Source organism: Henckelia pumila, chromosome 4 (assembly GCF_033568475.1).
Source record: "Henckelia pumila isolate YLH828 chromosome 4, ASM3356847v2, whole genome shotgun sequence".
In the NCBI taxonomy this organism is placed as follows: domain Eukaryota; kingdom Viridiplantae; phylum Streptophyta; class Magnoliopsida; order Lamiales; family Gesneriaceae; genus Henckelia; species Henckelia pumila.
This window is the reverse complement of record NC_133123.1, coordinates 147,955,872-147,978,347: the sequence shown is the minus strand read 5'-3', so window position 1 is coordinate 147,978,347 and position 22,476 is coordinate 147,955,872. Positions and strand designations below refer to the sequence as shown.

The following is a 22,476-nucleotide window of genomic DNA, read 5'->3' as shown; positions in this document are numbered from 1 at the left end:
ACATCATCATAACTAGCAATAGACAATGTCACGCAATTAAAAACGTATGTAGAAGTAAACAACAAAGAAACATAATGTCCCATGTACGTCTCTAGAGTGCATCAAATTTAAATCTACAAGCGTCTTCTTAGAGAATCAACGCCACGCCGATGGAGAGCGCGAAAACTAGGAGGAAACAAGAAACCAACGAAGTTGAGGCTGAATCCGGGGGCGAAACGGGCGCAGCAGCGGGGCCGCGGCCAAGAGCGGACGAGGAGGCTCTCACCGTAATGGCAAGTTTCTGTCCCGCCACGCAGTGGCTGCCGAACGTGCAAATGTAGTAATGATCGCCGGGGGTGGCGAGAGTGATGTTAGCCGGTTCGGTGGTTATTACATTGCCGATGACATTGTCGTCGTTGCATGCATCGTACGAGGCTTTGGTTACCCGTGCCACATCATGTTGGTTGGTCTCGAAGTTAAAAACTGGGAACAAAAACAAAAAGCCAACATATGAGAAATTAGATTATATTGATTTTGTCACAATGTACGAACTAATATATATATCATAGATAAAATCATACGTACTGAGTATGTCCCCGACGGAAAATGTTTTGCCAGAAGTCCAATTAGTGTACGAGAGAGAACTGTTTGGTGGTATTTCCCAACATATGTCGCCACCAACCGTGTGTACGGTTTGTGCCGCCGAAGAATACAACACCGCCGCGAAAACGGCACTGAAAACAACCAAGAACGTCGAAACTCTGCCCATAACTATATGTGTGTGTGTGTCTGATTCTTTGAAATATTAGATAGATATTGCTAGCTAGATGATTAATTCTTGGATGGGAAATTGTGGGAGTTGCAAAGTGATATATATATATACTGAAGTGCTGTTGAAATAATCCTCGGATTTATTTGTGGAATTGGTGAGGTGTTGGGCTACAAATTTTGGAACCCCCCACAGGCAATTAATGATGCAAGAAAGTTCAAATGTGGACTGAATCAAGTACGATTACGGACAAATCAACTCAGGGACTTGGCTTCTTCGGGAGCTTGACTATATCGAGTACTAATTAAAGAATGGTCGACATTTCAATCGTGTAATTAATGACTGCTCAGAATGTGAAATAACTTATTATTTCACATAAAAATCTTTGGTGATATATTACTTTTTGGTTGATTATTCACATTATCACGGGTCCACTGGAAAAAATTGTTGGAAAATTTGTTATGGACACATGGATGGTGAATGAGGCTTTATGCTCATTGTCCCACATTGATAAAATGTTGGAATAAATTGCACTATATAATGTCAAAGTTTAGACAATGGGTTGGGGCCCCATGGGGTACCCATGTTTGTTAAAGGGAGCGGACCTAGTCTAGGCTAGGTTCGAACCATTAGCCACACGCGCGCCGCCGGTCGGACGGCCGGCACAAGCGTGGGTTAAATATTTTATTTTGCTTCCGAATCAGTGCAACCATCCAGCTCGAATCAGTGCAACTTTTCGTGTGAACGGGCACGACTTTTGGTCCGAAACAGTGCGTCCATTCGGCTGAACAGGTGCATCTCTTCAGACCGAACCATTGCAACTTTTCGGCCATGCATGCATCGAAGGGGTGCAACCGTCCGAGGCAGCTTTCCAACATCTATAAATAAATAGCCCCTGCATTCATTCGAACTCACCAATTCACTCATTCTTTCTTCTCTTGTCTTGCATAGAGAGTTTTGATCTCTCTTGTTTCTCTTCATAAAAGAGTTTCTTTAAAGCACTTTGTGTTCGAAGTTCTTTGGGTTTGCAGTGCTGCTACTCAAAGTTGTAAAGCATTCTATCTTGGGAGACACTTTGCACAATCCCGTTAGCACCTAGGCGGGGCAAATTTTGTCTTAAAGAAAAAGAGTTAAACTCTTGGCTCGCTGTTTTGATCGTGTGGTTGCAGTGGTGAAATTTGTCGTTACAAGTTTAAGACAAAATTTTCGTTTCATGGCTACTGATCCATCTGCCAGTATTACGCCCCCACCACCGCCCCCTGTTATGCCACCACCACATGTTACGCCGCCGCCACCTACGGCCCCTGCTTCTACTGCCCATGCCGAGAAACCTGAGAAGTTCTCCGGTACTGACTTCAAAACATGGCAGCAGAAGATGTTGTTTTACCTCACAACACTTCATCTTGCGAGGTTTCTGAAGGAAGTCGTTGCTATTCTGGCACCGGATGCTGACACACAAACAAGGTCTGCTTTCGATGCATGGTGTCACAGCGACTTCTTGTGCCGAAACTACGTACTGAATGGGTTGGACAATACACTGTATAGTGTATATTCTGCAACCAAAACTGCTAAGGAACTATGGGAATCCTTGGAGAAAAAATATAAGACCGAGGATGCTGGCACAAAGAAATTTTTAGTCGGAAAGTTTCTTGAGTTCAAAATGGTTGATACCAAGACGGTGATTAGCCAAGTGCAAGAGTTCCAAATCATCATCCATGATATAATGGCCGAAGGGATAATGATCAGTGAGTCCTTCCAAGTTGCTGCTATAATCGAGAAGCTTCCTCCTTTATGGAAAGACTTCAAGAATTATTTAAAGCATAAACGCAAGGAAATGGGGCTCGAGGACTTGATAGTAAGGCTGCGAATTGAGGAAGACAATCGCAAGTCGGAGAACAAAGCTGGTAAGATACCGATGGAAGCGAAGGCAAATTTGGTGGAGCCAAACGCTATGAAGAAAAGAAAGCATTTTGGAAAAGATGTGAAGCCAAGGGAAGAACAAGAAATGGAAAGGAACATGTTAGAACTGTGGGAAGACGAACCACAAGGCCAAGGATTGTCGCTTACCGAAGAAGGACAATCAATACCGGGAAAATGTGGTCCAACACAAATCTGTGCCTATTGATTTGTCCGAGATAGATCTGTCAGCAGTGATCTTTGAGGCTAACATGGTTGATCATCCCAAAGAATGGTTTATCGACACTGGAGCTACGCGACATGTCTGTGCTGACAAGGATCTATTCTCGAAGTATACTCCTATAAGTGGACGAGAGCTATATATGGGTAACAATGCGACTTCTAAGATCGTTGGATTAGGCAAAGTGGTGATCAAGATGACTTCGGGAAAAGAGCTTACTCTCATCGATGTCCTCCATGTTCCGGACATAAGAAAGAATCTTGTATCAGGGTCTAGACTGGTCAAGGCCGGATTTAGAATAGTGTTTGAAGCCGGCAAAGTTGTAATCATGAAAAATGGACAGTTCCTAGGAAAAGGATATATAGAAAAGGGACTGTTCAAAATGAATGTAATGACTGTACTTCGTGATCTTGAAAGTAATAAAGTTAATGTTTTGAATTACTTGGTTGAATGTTCTAATTTATGGCATACTAGATTAGGACATGTTAACTTCAACACTTTGAAAAAACTTGGGAAATTAAATCTTATTCCAAGAACTAAGATTGATTCAAACTACAAATGTGAAATATGTGTTGAAGCTAAATTAACTAAAGTACATTTTCACACAGTGGAAAGAAGTACAATACCTCTAGAACTAGTTCACACCGATGTTTGTGATTTAAAGTTTGTTCAAACTAGAGGTGGGAAAAAGTACTTTATTACATTCATAGATGATTGCACAAGATTTTGTTATATGTTTCTTTTAAGAAGCAAAGATGAAGCTCTTGAAGCATTTAAGACCTATAAGAATGAAGTTGAAAATCAATTAGGCAAAAGAATCAAGAAAATTCGTAGTGATAGAGGAGGTGAATATGTTGCTCCATTTGAAGAATTTTGCAATGAATCTGGCATTATTCATCAAACAACTGCTCCTTATTCACCACAATCTAATGGTGTTGCGGAAAGAAAAAACCGTACTCTGAAAGAAATGATGAATGCCATGCTAATAAGTTCTGGACTTCCCCAAAACTTGTGGGGGGAAGCAATACTTTCGGCAAATCATATTCTTAACAAAATTCCATATAAAAAGAAAAATGAAACTCCTTACGAATTGTGGAAAGGACATAAGCCCTCATACAAATACTTGAAAGTGTGGGGGTGTTTGGCGAAAGTAGAAATACCAAAGCCAAAACAAGTGAAGATTGGACCTAAGACTGTAGATTGCATCTTCATTGGATATGCAAACAACAGTAGTGCATATAGATTCCTAGTGCACAAGTCAGTGATTCCTGATATACATGAAAATACCATTATTGAATCAAGGAATGCTGCATTTTTTGAGAACGTCTTTCCTTGTAACGAAGGAAAAGAAAAGAGATCTTCGAAAAGAGTTCATGAATCCAATAATGAGGAAACTCATGAAAACGAAGAACCAAGGCGTAGTAAGAGAGCTAAAATAGCTAAAACTTTTGGTCCTGATTTTCTTAGTTATGCTATAGAAAATGATCCAAGGACCTTAAGCAAAGCGTTATCTAGTCCTGACGCTCCGCTTTGGAAAGAGGCCATAAAAAGCGAAATAGATTCCATCATGCAAAATCATACTTGGGAGTTAGTAGATCTCCCACCGGGAAGCAAAACTTTAGGATGCAAATGGATCCTAAAAAGAAAATACAAAGCTGATGGATCTGTTAAAAAATACAAAGCAAGGTTAGTGGCCAAAGAATTTAGACAAAAAGAAGGGTTGAATTTCTTTGACACTTATTCACCTGTTACAAGAATAACTTCTATTCGAGTACTTATAGCAATTGCTGCTTTAAATAATCTCGAAATTCATCAAATGGATGTTAAAACGGCCTTTTTAAATGGTGAGTTAGAGGAAGAAATATATATGGCACAACCTGAAGGATTCATTACTCCCGGTCAAGAAAAGAAAGTGTGTCGACTCATTAAATCATTGTATGGGCTCAAACAAGCTCCTAAATAATGGCACGAAAAGTTTGACAAAACAATGATGTCAAATGGATTCAAGATTAATGAGTGTGATAAATGTGTTTATATAAAAGGCACACATGACTCATATGTAATTGTTTGTCTATATGTAGACGACATGCTCATAATGGATAGTAATCATGATATCATCATGAAAACTAAGAAAATATTGACAAAACATTTTGATATGAAAGATATGGGAGAAGCTGACGTTATCTTAGGAATTAAGATTGTAAAAGCGCCTGAAGGAATTATCCTAACACAATCTCATTACATTGAGAAAGTACTTAGGAAATTCAACGCATATGACGTCACACCGTTAAAATCACCCGTGGATTTAAGTTTACATTTATCCAAAAATCGAGGTGAACCCGTATCTCAACAGCAATATGCAAGGATAATTGGGAGTCTAATGTATATTACAAATTGTACTCGTCCTGATATTGCATACTCAATAAATAAATTGAGTAGATTTAAAAGTAATCCTAGTAATGATCATTGGAAAGTATTCTGTGATACTGTGATGCAACATATCCTTCCGTACTAGAAGGATACTGTGATGCAAATTGGATATCCGACACAAAAGATTCTAAATCCACAAGTGGATATGTGTTCACCATTGGTGGAGGAGCTGTGTCGTGGAAATCCTCAAAACAAACGTGTATAGCTCGTTCCACAATGGAATCGGAATTCATAGCTTTAGACAAAGCGGGAGAAGAAGCGGAATGGCTTCGTAATTTTCTAGAAGATATTCCGTGTTGGACGAAACCAGTGCCAGCAATTATGATACATTGCGATAGTCAGTCGGCTATTGGTAGGGCACAAAGTAGTGTATAATGGTAAGTCAAGACACATACGTCGAAGACATAATACCATTAGGCAGTTGATCTCAAATGGAGTTATCGCAGTTGATTATGTAAAATCAAAAGATAACTTAGCGGATCCGTTGACAAAAGGTTTAGGGAGAGATCAAGTAAACTGCTTATCAAGAGGAATGAGATTAAAACCTACAAAATTAAAGAATATTCATAGCGGAAACCCAACCTTGTAGATTGGAGATCCCAAGATCTTGGTTCAATGGGAAAATCAAGTTATGAATGTTCGTGTGCACTTAGAACTTCGTTCTCTTCTCATTCCTAGGATAAAAGTGAAACCTGTGCATGTAGTGAGGTTAAGTTTTAAAACTTTTAATGATTCCTATATTTCTTTAAGAAATAGGGTATGGCAGGATACTCATATAATATGAGGTCACCTATTTAAGTGTGAAGATGGGCCGCTTCAAAGAAACACTTAAGAATCCAAGATTTTGTCCAGGGCCAAAACGGACAAAACCATGAGAACAAATAAAGTGTGAGAAAAATTATTGTGTGAATACTGTTGTCTTGGTTTACATCAACGGCTGAATAGTTCAAGACATCACGTTCACTAGGCAGCCTAGTAAATCCGATAGTATTTCACTAAGGAAGGTTCAAAGCCGTAAGCTACCTCTCCTCATACAATAATTTTCGTAAGAAACTCTGTTTTAGCATATGCATACATATTCGCATAAATCACATTCATGTGGGGGATTGTTGGAAAATTTGTTATGGACAAATGGATGGTGAATGAGGCTTTATGCTCATTGTCCCACATTGATAAAATGTGGGAATAAATTGCACTATATAATGTCAAAGTTTAGACAATGGGTTGGGGCCCCAAGGGGTACCCATGTTTGTTAAAGGGAGCGGACCTAGTCTAGGCTAGGTTCGAACCATTAGCCACACGCGCGCGCCGCCGCCGCCGTCCGTCCGGCCGGCACGGGCGTGGACTGGGCTGGCTTTGACATAAATATAACTTTTTTGGACAAAAATTAATTAAATATTTTATTTTGCTTCCGAATCAGTGCAACCATCCAGCTCGAATCAGTGCAACTTTTCGTGTGTCAGACCGAACCATTGCAACTTTTCGGCCATGCATGCATCGAAGGGGTGCAACCGTCCGAGGCAGCTTTCCAACGTTGCAACCGTCCGAGGCAGCTTTCCAACGTCTATAAATAGATAGCCCCTGCATTCATTCGAACTCACCAATTCACTCATTCTTTCTTCTCTTGTCTTGCATAGAGAGTTTTGATCTCTCTTGTTTCTCTTCATAAAAGAGTTTCTTTAAAGCACTTTGTGTTCGAAGTTCTTTGGGTTTGCAGTGCTGCTACTCAAAGTTGTAAAGCGTTCTATCTTGGGAGACACTTTGCACAATCCCGTTAGCACCTAAGCGGAGCAAATTTTGTATTAAAGAAAAAGAGTTAAACTCTTGGCTCGCTGTTTTGATCGTGTGATTGCAGTGGTGAAATTTGTCGTTACAAAAATATGTGCCCATCAAAAATTTTAGAGGTAAGTTGTTTTCAAGGAATTAGGAGTCGTTACGTACCGGTTACTCTTTTGTGGCCACAGAGAATTTTGAGTTACCTACATATATAGACTTTAATTAAAATATTGAATTCCCCTGTGTCTTGGAAGCCTCTGTTTCCATATTTCGAGTCAATTCCTTTCCTTGGATCCCAAATAAATAATTAATATAGTCAATGTATATATTCGTGGAGTAAAAAAATATTACTTGTTTACGCCGTATAATTATTATATCATAAAATTATAATTTTTGAACTCGCCCACAACCAGGGATGGATCCAGTAGGGGTATGTGGTTGCAAATAGAATTTCTTTTATTTTTAGGATGACACCATTAACCACCCACATTTTCAATAACATTAATTTTTTAAATGATTTATCCAGACCACTCCATCCATTTATCTCAATCTCGATATAGCTTTATAAAAAAACAAAAAAAAAAGTGATATGAACAATATACAAATATAATAGTAATAATAACTATTTTATATGTACAGGTCAAATACCATAATTATATTATTTTGATAATTAATTATTTTAAAAATCAATTTTGTCTTAATTGAATTTCTAGACTCCGTTCCTATTCACAACAAGTATCGACGTACATAACTGCACAACATTCATCAAAGTAAAAATTATATTCCTAACTTGCAAGAATGTATATCTTATACATTAATGCTTGAGATCATGCGATATAGCATTTTTGGATTTGAGGTTAAACAACCTTATTTGTTTTAGGCAGTAAAGGAAAATAATGGTTTTAAAAAAAAAGAAAAAAACTAGCATTTCATAATTAACATGTTTTTTTTTTAAGATTTGGGATGCGTCAACTTAAATTCGAGTCACTCTTATTTCTTAGGGTACAGTGTCATTCAACTTGTATTGTTTAATTTTTCAAAAAAATATAATAAAAATTGTATTGTTTCTGGTCTATTTAATAATAACACCGAAGCGTATTTTGGATATTAATTTTCTTTGAATTTTTTTTTAGTCTTCATTTATTTATTCAGTAGATCAAAAAATATAAAGTTGATGCTAGATATATATGAGTTAGATTTACGCCTGTCGTTATACCTTCCACTTATAAACTTTGCAACATTAACCAATTATAATTTGTAAAGTCAAAGCATGCAAATAATAATAAACATATAAGTATAGCGGTTACGGATTCTCACGTCACAAAAAAAATAATAAACGTATAATGATATTATCGCAAACAAAAATTTATTGATCTCAAAGTATATAATGAGTAAAATTACAAAAATTAGGCAAAATGAGTCCAAAGTATATGTTTTCTAAAATACAAAACCGTGAGCATGTAAAAACACAACAACAACAACAACAAAAAATTTAATCTTTTAAATAATCAGCGTCACGCCAATGGACAACAGAACAAGCAAGAAACCAGAAGCCAATGAAGTTGAGGCGGAATCAGGTAGAGATGGTGGTCTTGCCGCCGCAGGAGTGGAAGTACCACTTCCTGCATTTGGAGTCGAGTACGGGGACGGAGATGGGGATGGGACCGGAGCACAGGGATCGGGTAATTGGGATGAGGCCGGAGAGGGCGTGGCGGGGGTGGTTGGAGGGGCCCTCGTTGGTGGATTCGCGCCGCCGGGAGTGGATGACCCAACCGTGACGGCGAGTTTCTGCCCGGCCGCGCAGTGGCGGCCGAACGTGCAAATGTAGTAATGGTCGCCGGTGGTGGTGAGAGTGACATTCTCCGGTCCGGTGGCGATTACGCTGCCTAACTTATTATCGTCGTCACATGCATCGTATGAGGCTCTGGTCACTTCGACAAGGTCGTGTTGATTTGTCACAAAATTGAAAACTGAAAAAAAAAAAATTATAGACATAGATTCAATTTTCATGCATGAATTAATACTTATAACATAATGTGTATACTTTAGATGAAGTATGAATTACCGAGTATATCTCCGACGGAGAATGTTTTGCCGGAAGCCCAGTTGGGATATGAAACAGAGCTATCACGAGGTATATCCCATCCCATTCCATCTCCGACTATGTACACATTTTGCGCTGCAGCGACGCTCAGCATAGCAGCAAAAATGGCACAAAAAAGAGTCGATAATCGAGCTCTATCCATTTTTACTAAGCAGAGGAAATTATACGAATGCTGCTGGCTATAGCTGATTCTTGGATTAATTGAGGATTTGTGATTTGCAAAGTGTTAATATGTGGTGACTTATATAGTGAGGGGTGGTTGAAGTGGTCCAAATTACAAATGCGTGACTTTCCCGTGGGAATATGGAATTTATTGGAAATTTGGAACCCATCAAAGAAGAAATAGCAGTGGAATATTCAAATACGAGTTAGGAAAATTAGTGAAAGAAGTATTAGGGTAACTTCAGTTGAGTCATTCAAATCAAGATTGACTTTGCGAGTAGAACTTTTGGATTATTATTATAGGTAAGCGTGGGAACAGTGTAAACGATAAAAAAAAAAAAAAAAAAAGTATTAATATATTATCAGTGTTTAGATGACTAAAAATGGGATTTTGGTTTTAAATCTATGGAATTGGAATTCTAATTTGGTTATTGACAAAACTTTAAAATATAATTTGTAATTTGATAGTAAAATTTGGGGGAATTATATTTTGTAAAATTTTTAAAGAAAACTTAAAATTTATAAGTGTGGTATATAAATTTATTAGTAAAACTTTTATGGGCAACTTGTAGATAACTCCCTAAATCAAACATAAGTTTCAATTTACTTCCTAGAATTGTCTTCCGAAAATGCCCTTGTCTTTATTTTAATCATTATTATTTCTTAAATTATCAAATGTGGAATCGGATTCAAAATCTGATTCACTTGATTCATCAAGATAATAAATATTTTCATCGTCGGATGAAAATTCAATTGTTTCTACTGGATAGAATCCAATAGTATATATTTCTTCAAGAAAAATAACTTTATTTTTCTTTTCGTTTCGTTTTGGACATTCATTTGTATAATGACGTTCTTCATTGCACAACCAACATGTGCAGTTCTTTCCTTTACCTTTTGGGCAAGGTGGTTTTTTATTATCAAACTTTTTATAAAATTTTCTTTTATAAGGTTTTTATGAAGAAATTCCTTCTAAATTTCTTTTTCTTATAGGGAATAAATTTCCTATTAAAAGATTTATAAACTTTATTTAATTTATTATGTTTCTGTCCTTTTAAATGTTTGTGTGACATGTTTGTTTTACAACCGTATTCTTTTACTGTGAATTCCATTTTGTCACAACAAAGTTTATTGTTTTGTTTGTAAGATTTGGATATTCTTTTATTTAATGTTACTTCATGACATTTCTTTGTTATAACGTCTTTAATAAATTTAATAGCTTCTCCTAGTGTTTTGGCATAAGCACTAGTTAAGAATTCATCTTTACTATTTATTGGTATATTAGGTATTTTATTAAAAATACTTAATTTATAATGCTCTTTTTTATCAGCATCTATTAACTGATAATAGTTTGTTTCATAATCACATATAAATTCTTCTAGATAACATAGATTACATAATTTTATATTATCCAGAATAAAAATTGCTCTATTTTGTTCTATATTTTTGGCTACTAAATTAGCGTCATTATTAGAAACTCCTAAAAATTCTTGGTACAAGGCATCAACAAATAGTTCAAAATATCGATGTCCTTTCATTCATTGTGGTATATTAGTAATTACTAGGTTTTCAACCCAAGTTCTTACTGCTCCTACCAGTGTCATTTTTATCATCCCATGAGTTAAAACTTGAATATTCTCACTTTTGTCTAATAATGGTGTTAATTGAATTTGTACTGATAGTTCATTTGCCCAATGATCTATCTTTGATTTTCTTTCTTTGGCTGTTGAACAACCTAAATCTAAGATATTCTGTTTCACAAATCCTGATGTTTTTTATTCTCTAAGAATATCTCTAACATCTTTATAAGATCCAGAGTATTGGTCTCTGTTATATTTAAATTTTTCATCATCTCTTCCACCACTGCCTTCTACATTCGTTCGTAGATTTAATCGTGGTCTAGAATCATCTTCAGATTCTGATTCTGAAATATCCATATCTCTGTATTGTTCTGATTCCTGATGTGAATGACATAATTCTTCTGTATTTACTCCTATTTGTTCAAAATCAGATGAGTCTGTTTCACTAAACATCACCATACTTATGTTTGCCATAACTAAGGAGATTTCTATACCATGATTCAATTTTGAATGGTGGTTCTTCTTCCATTTTCCATTTTCATTTATCTATTGGAAGAACTTCTTTAAGATAGTTTAATATTTCATTACTATGTTTTTCATGTTCAATTATTAATCTAGTCGTTGCTAAATCAATATATTCTTTGAAATTCTTCTCTAATTCTTGTATTGATAGATTGATGTTATTAATATTATTTTCTAAATCTTCTAGATATTTTTCTAATTTTATTAAGGACGTCATTGCGATGAGGTTGATTCATTAACAATAGCTTGTTTAATTTTAAGAATATTTTGATTCATGGTTCCAATCTTTTCAAGAATATCTTCATCATTTCTAGCAAATGATAATGATCTTCTTGGTATAGACAGTTTTGTGATTTGGAGGTCATCTGAACTTCATCTTTTATAGGGATTTATTTCTTCAATAAATGCTTTTCGAGGGTGTTCAATTCTTGTAATATTTTCAAACATTCTTTCAACAGAAATAGTTGGTTTTGTTGAAATTATTCCTGTTTGAGAATTATTACTTATTGCTAAACCGACAACATAGTTTATATTGATCGGATGGTTTCCTGTTAACATAAGATTATTTCTATAAAAATAATAATCTAATGTTAAAACGTCATTTATGTTTTTATCAAAAAGAGATATATTGTATTGTGGATAAATACAAAATTTCATCTTTTTGTAACATAAGTTTCCTTCAATTTTTCCAAAGATAGAATCCTCAAAATTACGTATCCTTTTGTCACGAACTGTGATTTCAATTGGTGTATATATTTTTTCTCGGTAGTGAGCTGATACTATTATTTTGATTCCTCCAATGTGAACATATTTCAGTTCAGATCATTTTTTTTCACTGGCTTTTGCCATGATGGTATCAATATCTTGAGTTGTTAATAACGTCAGAGTATTAGACCTTGATTCGTTATTTATTTTACAAGATCGTTCTTTTGTACGAATCGAATAATAAATTAAATTTTTTCTGGGATTAATAAAATTTGAAATCTTGCTTAATATTCCTGGTTGGTCTATTAGATTTATTTTTGAATTAGAAAACCCTGTTTTCTGTATCTCAGCAAACTTATTCTGATTAAATATAATATTCAAATTATACTTTTGGTTCTCTTCAGATTCATCAATCTGACTATTTTGATTTGGAATTGTTACTTCTGTCATTTTAACAGATGATAGAACTTCTTAATTTTTTTTAAGGCTATTAAAAGCATTTTTGTTGAATCTATCTGTTCTACTAAATTTTGAAAATCTTCGAAACTATCAATTGAAGATTGACAATTTTTAAGATGTTTCAAATTGTTTTCACAATTTTCTATATCAAAATTTATATTTTGAGAATATAAATTAAAGATATTCATTTTTGTATTTTCATACATTTTCCATTTAGTAAAAATTGTTACTTTTATTATTTTGTTTTTGTTGATCGGATTTCGATAACAATGTTTGTTCTTATTCATAACATATTGTTATGTCTTCAATTTCATCGTTTTCAGAAATTTGAATTATCATTTTCCAGTTGCTTGAAAAATGTTCTTGTTGAATCCGATATTTTGGTGATAACAAACAACAACTCATTGTATAGGAATGTGCTGCTAACCATTGTATTTCAGGAATCTACTACAACTTCTACCGGAAGCTTGTCAACCGCCTTTGCTCTCGACCGGCTGAAGTCACAAGCCTATCGACTGGCTATCAAAACCAGCAGAGGATAAATCTATCTACCGGAAGCTTGTCAACCGCCTTTGTCTCTCGACCGATTGAAGTCACAAGCTTATCGACTGGTTATTCAAACCAGCAGAGGACAAATATTTCTACAGGTAGAATGCCAACTGCTTATCAGGATATCTCAAGACAAGTACCTGTGACAAGATGTTCTTTGCAAGATCTTTTATTAAAAGCAGAACCGGCGTGTCAGAAGATATGTTGACTCCTGCAATCGAGACAACAGGTTGCACCAAAATGGCAAAAACACAGAATGACTACAGATAAAGCATTCGACCGTTTATTCCAGTTTTGGACCCTGGAAGTTGTCTGCAGTGTACGATCTTCATGCAGAATCATCAATGCATTTATGAGCATTAAATGTGCATTCAATGCAGCATCAGAACGTTCAAAATAAAGACGTTGATGATTGACCTATATAAAGGGAAGATTGCTCAAGAAGTGAGAAAACAACAAAAAAAAAGGGGGTAGACAACAAAGAGAGACAAGCAATTCAGAAAAATCTCAATCAACTCAATCACTTGAATAATATCAGAAGTCCTCATCTGATATACTTGAGCACACTTACAAGATCATTCATTTGCTGCTCAAATAAACCCTCGCCTACAGTTCACATATCTGATCGTCAAGGATCATCCTAGGGTTTTCAAGCCTCTCGACCGCTCTGCAGTTTGAGAAGCTCAACTCAACTATACTCATTGTTGAAGAGAATTGAAGCTACTCTGAAAGCTTCCACCAGTCTGATAAGAACTGAGAATCTTATCTGTGTAAATCTAGGAGTTTCGGATTAGGCATTGGATAAGTCCTAAGTCTGAAGTGGGTGTATTACAAGACGTTGTAATAACCAAAGTCTTCTAGTGAATTCCTTCCTAAGTGGAAGAAGGGGAGACGTAGAAGGATTAAGCCTTCGAACTTCCATAAATCGTGCCTTAGTCTTTACTGCTATTTATCTTACATTCTGCTCATACATTGCATTATAAACTTTGCATCACTAAAACCTCTGAACTATTTCCGCACTATTTAAGTTGTTCAAACCGTTTTAGAAGTTGAGAAAACAGATTAAGTGAACTAAACCTCACTTGATCATTTTAAAGAAGAAGAAGAAAAGTTTCAGAGTGTATTCACCCCCCCTCTACCCTCTGAACCGATCCCAACAAGTGGTATCAGAGCGGGTTCCTTTCTCAACTGCTGATCTGAAGTTTTAAAATCATGACTTCTTTCAACAGAATTCCTATGTTTTCTAAAGAAGAGTATGATGATTGGAAAATTCGCATGCAGGCACATCTTGCAGCACAGGATGATGACATGCTATATGTCATAACAGACGGTCCTATCAAAATTATGAAGGTCAACCCAGCTCTAGCCGATGGTGCAGGACAAATGATTGAGAAACCAAGAGCTGAGTGGACCACTGAGGACAAAAAGAAGGCCAATCTTCACAATATGGCCCGGGACATCCTATACAAAACACTGGATAAGAATATGTTCAGCAAAATCAAGTCATGTTCCACAGCAAAGGAGATTTGGGAGAAGCTCACTCAGCTATGTGAAGGGAATGACCAGACAAAGGAAAACAAGCTCACTTTGGCCATTCAAAAATATGACAACGCCAAAATGAAGCCAGGGGAAACCATGGCTGAATTTGATGAACGGTTCAGTAGTATCATCTGTGATCTTATTGCTTTAGGTAAAACTTATACTAACCGTGAAATTGCTGTGAAGGTTATGAGAGCTTTACCCAAAGAATGGGAGATCAAGACAGTGGCCATGAGAGAGTCAAAAGACTTAAGCAAGGTTGAACTGCATGATCTCTTTGCAGATCTCAAAGCCTACGAGTTCGAGCTCAACATGAGAACAGAAGATGAACCATCTACTTCTCAACCAACCAAGGCCTTAACCTCAACCGTGATATGTCCACCGGTCGAGGAAGCTCCAAAGAGATCAGCTGAGCAAATCAGCAATGAAGCCATGACACTCTTTGTCAAAAAATTTGGTAGATTTATGCGTAAAAACAATTCTAAATTTAAAAATTATCATAAATCGGACCATACAAAGGATGGTCCTACCTGTTTTAACTGTGGCAAGTCAGGCCACTTCATTGCAGACTGCACCAAGCCTAAGAACAATGATCAGAAGCAATTCTCCGAAAGAAGAAGGGGTAAGGAGGATAAAAGGACGTTTAGAAAAGGAAGAGATCAAAGGGTTCTAGTAGCAGACGAAAGCAAAAGCAAGTGGGCTGAGTCTGACTCTGACAACTCCAATACCGGAAGCTCTTCAGATGACAGCGATGATGAAAAAGTGGAATGCCTTATGGCCGACATCGAAGAAGAAGCTGAGGAGGTATTTGACTTTGGCTCACCTGAATTTACTCACAGTGATTTAGTTACTGCTTTACACGAAATGGCTAATGAATACAAAGCATTATCCAAGGAGTTCGAGGAAGTAAAGGCAGAAAGAGCTGACCTAAAAGATAAGTCAAGCAAATCAAGCTGCATGCAGCAAAAAGAGCTTGATGGTCTTAAGGTCAAGCTAAGTCTGCTGGCTACTGAGAACGACACCTTGAAAAGAGTATTCCAAGCTACCTTGATTGAGAATAAAAAACTACTTGAAACCATTAAGGCTTGGAATAAATATTCTGTAACCATTGACAAGATTCAAGAAATCCAAAGACCGGTACATGATAAAACCGGTCTAGGGTTTGGAACAAATGAACAGTCTATGGAATCCTGTATTCAGTCAAGCCTGGACAAAGGCAATCTTAACAAAATAAGATTTGTCAGGTCCAGCACGATATATGAACACGATAAGTGCAGCTTTGACAAAAATCAGAAAGTATCTAACGAACGAAGCTCTAAGCATAGAGGGCTGGGATATGTGGATCCCCAGACCTCTAATCAAAGAGGAACTTGGATCAAACCAAAACCTAATGAAAGAAGAAAGGGAAACCAATCTAATTTCAAAAGGCCATGGAATGAGTCTAACTACTCTAAGAAAAGATGGTCAAAGGAGAAGCCTTACCAGTACTTTAATTGCAGGCCAGTTCAAAAGAGGTACAGGCTAACTGATGAAAATCAAAAAGGCAAGCAGCACACAGCAACCTCACAAGCACACACATTTACTGCCTATCGACCGCACAGATTTCTGGACACACACACGGGCAAACCTGTAAGGGTGTTCCAGGTGTGGGTCCCGAAAGGGCTAATCCGACCTGGACCCTACTAGATGTGGGTACCAAAAGTTCTTCACTCTTTGCAGGTACTAAAAGTCCAAACGAGCGAGAAAACCACTTCTATCAAGGACACTACCTGGTATTTAGATAGCGGTTGCTCACGACACATGACAGGGAATCCAGAACTTCTAACAGAAGTGGTGTTGTGCAAAGGACCAAAGATCAGCTTTGGAGACAACTCCAAAGGTAAAACCGTGGGTAAGGGTAAGATTATCCATGGTAACATCATTATTAAATATGTGTTACTTGTTGACAAACTATGCTATAATTTGATAAGTATTAGTCAATTATGTGACAATGATCATTCGATCGAGTTTCACAAACACACTTGCCTCATAAAAAATGACAAAGGTGAGACTCTTATGACCGGTGTACGAGACCTAAACACCTACAAGGTAAACTGGTCTTGCTCACATATTTCTTCACCTACTTGTCTTACTGCTCATCATGATAAACATTGGTTGTGGCATAAGCGGTTAAATCATCTAAATTTTAAGTCCATTTTTAACTTGAGGAAGCATGATTTGGTTTCTGGTCTGCCCGAAGGAGATTTTATAAAAGACAAAGTTTGTCCTGCTTGTCAACTAGGAAAGCAGGTGAGAGCAACCTTTAAAAATAAAGGGTGTATGTCTTCTTCCAAATGTTTAGACTTACTTCACATGGACCTATTTGGTCCTATACCAGTAAGAAGCATAGGGGGAATGAGATATGCTCTTGTTGTTATTGATGACCTTTCTCGATTTACTTGGGTCATCTTTCTCTCTTCAAAAGATCAAACTGCACCTCACCTGATTAAGCTTTTTAAACGCTTGCAAAATGAACAATCTACTGTGATAGATAGAATCAGGAGTGATAGAGGGACTGAATTTTTAAACACCACTCTTATGACTTATCTAGATGATCAGGGAATCAAGCATGAGTTGTCAGCTGCTAGATCCCCACAGCAAAATGGGGTGGCTGAAAGAAGGAACCGTACGTTAAAAGAAGCAGCCAGAACTATGATTGCTGATTCAAATGTTTCTCAAAGGCTTTGGGCAGAAGCAGTTAACACAGCTTGCTATACTCAAAACAGATCTATGATTAATAAACGATTTAACAAAACTCCATATGAGATCTGGAATGGCACAAAACCTGATATTTCATACTTCAAAATTTTTGGGTGCAAATGCTTTATCCACAACAATGGCAAAAACCATTTGACAGCCTTCGATGCCAAAGCAGACGAAGGAACTTTTATTGGTTACTCAGCCGTTAGCAGAGCTTATCGAGTGTTCAATCAAAGATCACTAACGGTCGAGGAAACCATTCATGTTGTTTTTGATGAATCTACTCTTTGTACAGAACAAACTCAAGGGAGCATAAATGATCTGAGTCATAGACTGGAAAACACAAATCTACAGGAAGAGAGTGACAGTGATCTATATCCTCCAAAGAAGGATGATCCAGATCCCTCTACCGGGTGTGATCAAACAAGGCCAGAAGTGGATCCACCGGTTGATAACAATCCTCCAGCCAATGATGATCCAGTAAACGAGGACGTTCATCAACCAATTGATGACAACCCTTTAGGGAATTATTTTAGGTGGAACAAAGATCATCCACCTGGGTTGGTCATAGGTGACCCTTCTGCTCCTCGAAAAACACGTGGTCAAATGATTAATGAATTCTTGCATGCAGCTTTCATATCTCAGGTAGAGCCCAAGAAAATAGATGAAGCTCTATCAGATGCCAGCTGGATTGAAGCTATGCAAGAAGAGTTGAATCAATTCACCCGCAACAATGTTTGGCATCTAGTTCCTCGACCGAAAAATCAAAATGTGATTGGAACTAGATGGGTGTTTCGTAACAAGCTCGATGAACATGGCACTGTTGTGCGTAACAAAGCTCGACTTGTTGCTCAAGGATTCAGACAAGAAGAAGGCATAGACTTTGAGGAATCCTTCGCGCCAGTTGCAAGACTAGAAGCAATCCGCATCTTTCTTGCTTATGCAGCCTTCAAGAATTTTAAAGTTTATCAAATGGATGTGAAGTCTGCATTCCTCAATGGTCTACTTCAAGAAGAGGTGTACGTTAAACAACCACCAGGTTTTGTCAATCCTACTCATCCTCAATATATCTATAAACTTGACAAAGCTCTCTATGGATTAAAACAAGCACCGCGTGCTTGGTATGACACATTACTAAAATTTTTACTGGAACATGATTTCCAAATTGGAACGGTCGATAAGACCCTGTTTAAATTTGTAAAAGGTGATCATGTGTTACTAGTACAAATTTATGTTGATGACATTATATTTGGGTCAACTAACCCCAAGTTGTGCTCAAAGTTCTCTAAACTGATGAAGGAGAAGTTTGAAATGAGCATGATGGGCGAGCTAAACTTCTTTCTTGGACTTCAAGTGAAGCAACTTGAAACTGGAATATTCATCAATCAGTCCAAGTATGCCAAGGAATTGGTAAAGAAGTTTGGAATGGAACAATGCTCAACTGTATCTACCCCCATGAGTACATCAATTAAGCTTGATAAAGATGAAGGGGGAATTCCGGTCGAGGTAACCATGTATCGAGGCCTTATTGGTTCACTGCTCTATTTGACTGCCAGTCGACCGGATATCATGTATTCAGTTTGTTTATGTGCTAGATTTCAAACTGCACCTAAGCAATCTCATTTCATTGCTACCAAACGAATACTTAAATATATTAAAGGAACTACTAATGTGGGTCTTTGGTATCCCAAAGATTCAAATCTCAATCTTATTGGCTATTCAGATGCAGATTATGCAGGTTGTAGAATTGATCGCAAAAGTACAAGTGGCACATGTCAATTCCTTGGAGATAGACTAATTTCGTGGTCAAGTAAGAAGCAGACATCAATTGCTACCTCGACCGCCGAAGCAGAATACCTTGCTGCTGGCAGCTGTTGTGCTCAAATACTCTGGATTCAACAACAGCTTAATGATTATGGGATTCGGTCGAGTGAAGCTCCAATCTACTGTGACAATACAAGTGCCATAGCCATCACTCACAATCCAGTGATGCACTCTAGGACAAAGCACATTGATGTCAGGCATCACTTTATCCGAGATCATGTCTTAAAGAAGGAAATCAGGCTGGAATACATCTCTACCGATCAGCAAGCAGCAGACATATTCACCAAGCCTCTACCGGACGCTAAGTTTTCATATTTTCGAAATATTCTTGGCTTAGTAGATTTAAGTTAGTATGCATGTGTTTAGGGGGAATGATTGTCAATATGACATTAATAGATTAGCTGTTACGTTGCCATAAATATTGGCATATCATCCGCCTTTAACTAGTCTCTGACAGGCTTCGTACTAGCAGCTTGGTGCTTTGAACCAAATGACATTAATTGGGCGCCGTGATTATGCTCTTCAAAACTTTTTGAATTTCAAAAATACTTTTCATGACGTTACCCTATGGCCCATAGGTTCCTATATATACTTCTTTACACTCGTATATCAATCTTTCACCTTTGCTAAAAGCTTTCATATTGTATTAAACGCATCATCGAATTACTCTCTAGATTTTGCTTACTCTCTGCTCGAGTTCTTATCTACAGCTATCATGTCGATCCAGAAGACTTGCCTCGCAATCAACTTTGATTCCGTTGTTAAGGCAAACAACGCAGGAATATCTGAGGTCTTCACCATGCTTGAAGCCTCTGGACTGAAGAAATTTCTGGAATGCAGCGCCATCTGCGATTTGCCTGTTTTGAAGGAGTTCTTCGCAACCGCTCAAATCGAGCATGGGACTATCAAATGCTTGATCAAGACAGAGGTCTACTCCTTCAATCAGAAGTTCTTCGCCAGCACATTTGATCTGCCCTCCAGGGGTTTGACAAAATGCACGGATCTTCCAGATGGTAACTGCTCTTATTGGTTGAAGGAGTTCTCAACTACTGATGCTCCGATCAAACTGCCGGCCCAGAAGACATCTCTCAAAGCTCCATTCAGGCTACTGACTAATATCGTGGCCAAGAATCTTCTGGCCAAGGCTGGATCTTACGACAAGGTGACGCTGGAGAAATTTCAATACATGGCTTGTATTGCCTCCAAGATCAACATAAACTGGTCAGACATTCTGTTCAATATTCTATGTGAAATGATCAGGGGCAAAGGGCAATCCGAGGGATTTGCTTTGCAAATCTGCCACATCTTGGGCGTCCTTGGAGTGGACTTTTCCAAGACTGAGCCTCTGCATCCCACCAAATGGCTCAACAAGTCTACGATTCTCAAATTCCTGAACAAGAAAGAGACTGCGGTCGACACCTTGCCCTCAACCGCAAAGGTTATTGCTATCCCTCAACCGCTTTCAACGGTTCCGGTCGTGGCCAAACCAGTCCATACCAAAAAGTCTGCCAAGCGTCAACTGATCATCGAATCTGACTCTGAAGATGAATCACGTGAGAATGTTCCACTGATTCAAGCTTTCAGCAAGTCATCCCCTTCGGTCTCCAAAGCAGCTGTGTCATCCACGCCTGCAGGCGAGAAGAAGAGGCAGCACAAGAAGCTAAAGTCTCTTTCTGGACTTGCTCCTACCTTGCCAACGGTCGAGACTACTACCGTTGTTGCTTCTACTGCTCCTCGTCCTACAAAGGGTGTGATGATCCGGGAAGGTGCCTCATCAGCTCCTGAGGTCACTCTAGCTGATCCCAAAGACAAAGGGAAAGGTGTGATGATCTACACACCCAAGGCTCAACCAGCAGCTACGATAGAACTCAATGTGATCATCTCTCACGTGCTCCGTACTGTCAAGCGTCATCTACAACGTTTTGACAGATGGCATCACTCCCGCACTCACTTGACACTCGCTCAAATATTTCCTAAATGGAAATCTCTAAACGTCATTGAGCAGAAGATGCTTCTATTTGCTGATACTGAAGACATCGTGGAGGCTCTGGGAAGAAGACATCTCATAGACTTGAAGCTTCGAGGAAGCCTGCTATCTCTGCTAATTAATGAGCGTGTCAAGAATTTCAAATCCAAGAGTCCTACCGCTGCCGATGACTTTGTGATTTTGACTGGACTACAGGATAGTCTACGTCAAATCACTCAACTACTTCAGCACTTCCAAGCTCTCAACAATGTCAAAACACCAGCTTCAGCAGCCTGTTTACAAGCTTATGTGCTGGAAGCACAAGTGATGATGAAAACCTTTCTCACTCAAGATCAGGGTGAAGAAGACGTCTATGCTCTCCCTTCTTCAGATGGGATTCTGACCGATCTCATCACTGCTGACCTCTTTCAATCATCTGCTCTAAGATCGAGTGTGGCAGCATCTTCATCGGTCGACCCCTCCTCAACCGCAGTCCAAGCAGTTACTCAACCGGAAGCAGTTGTGATTGCTCACTCCTCTCCAGTGACGACCGCTCACACTTCTCCCGGTCATTTACAAGATGTTTTAGAAGTGGTTGCACAAGAGATACCTGTCACCTCTGTGACAGAGGCTCCTTGCAGTAGTGAAGCAACAGTGCCCCCAACGGAGATATCAAGCACTATTGTATCACCTGCATCTCCAGAACAGCAAGTGACTGATGCTGATCCAGCACTTCAACCGTCTCCATCTACTGAAAAGTTTATGGAAGATCTCATTATGGATGAACCAAGTGCTGATCCTGGTACTCCACCAACCATATTGGCTGCAGTCGAAACTATTATATCTCCAACTGTACCATTATTGGAAGGTCCATCGGGTAGCTCTCCAGCCAGTTCACCCGCACCACATCATCGTGAGTCTAGCCCGGTTTCACCAAGAAATGACCCAGAAGGGCAAATGCTTCAGACTGATGATTCTTTAATTGAAGCCATGGCCGCAGCTCTAGATCATACCTTGATAAATCGGCTTCATGAGCTCATGCAAACGGTTAGGTCCTTCTCTCAAGACATAACAAACTCATCCTTATCGGTCGATAATTCACGCCAGACGATGATTCGGCATTTCGAGACCGTGTCTCGAGACCTTGCTCGTCTGTCCACAGAGATCACTAATCATCATCGCACTCAAATCAACACGCTCTCTACCGTCTCCGAACAAGTTATCCAATTCGAAAAC

The 22,476-nt window shown here is 38.2% G+C and overlaps 2 protein-coding genes across 2 annotated transcripts; both read right to left on the bottom strand.

Annotated features, from left to right (window-relative positions):
* Positions 1-51: 51 nt before the first annotated feature.
* LOC140867715 (umecyanin-like) lies at positions 52-767 on the bottom strand. The gene is made up of 2 exons (XM_073272765.1): positions 565-767; positions 52-462 (listed from the first exon to the last, which is right to left on the bottom strand). Exons 1-2 carry the CDS (start codon positions 746-748, stop codon positions 128-130), a joined length of 519 nt encoding a protein of 172 aa, XP_073128866.1. The 5' UTR covers positions 749-767; the 3' UTR covers positions 52-127.
* A 7,675-nt stretch (positions 768-8,442) lies between these two features.
* LOC140867205 (blue copper protein-like) lies at positions 8,443-9,392 on the bottom strand. Its single transcript, XM_073272281.1, has 2 exons — positions 9,157-9,392; positions 8,443-9,061 (listed from the first exon to the last, which is right to left on the bottom strand). The coding sequence occupies exons 1-2, from the start codon at positions 9,335-9,337 to the stop codon at positions 8,592-8,594; spliced, it is 651 nt and encodes a 216-aa protein (XP_073128382.1). The 5' UTR covers positions 9,338-9,392; the 3' UTR covers positions 8,443-8,591.
* Positions 9,393-22,476: the final 13,084 nt, after the last annotated feature.

What these genes read in the sequence shown, in the direction of transcription:
- LOC140867715 (XM_073272765.1), bottom strand. Translation starts at nt 748, where the DNA reads ATGGGCAGAGTTTCGACGTTCTTGGTTGTTTTCAGTGCCGTTTTCGCG. An exon ending in TTCCGTCGGGGACATACTCA is followed by an intron (nt 463 to 564) that starts GTACGTATGATT and finishes TTTTGTTCCCAG; the next exon opens with TTTTTAACTTCGAGACCAAC.
- LOC140867205 (XM_073272281.1), bottom strand. Translation starts at nt 9,337, where the DNA reads ATGGATAGAGCTCGATTATCGACTCTTTTTTGTGCCATTTTTGCTGCT. An exon ending in CTCCGTCGGAGATATACTCG is followed by an intron (nt 9,062 to 9,156) that starts GTAATTCATACT and finishes TTTTTTTTTCAG; the next exon opens with TTTTCAATTTTGTGACAAAT.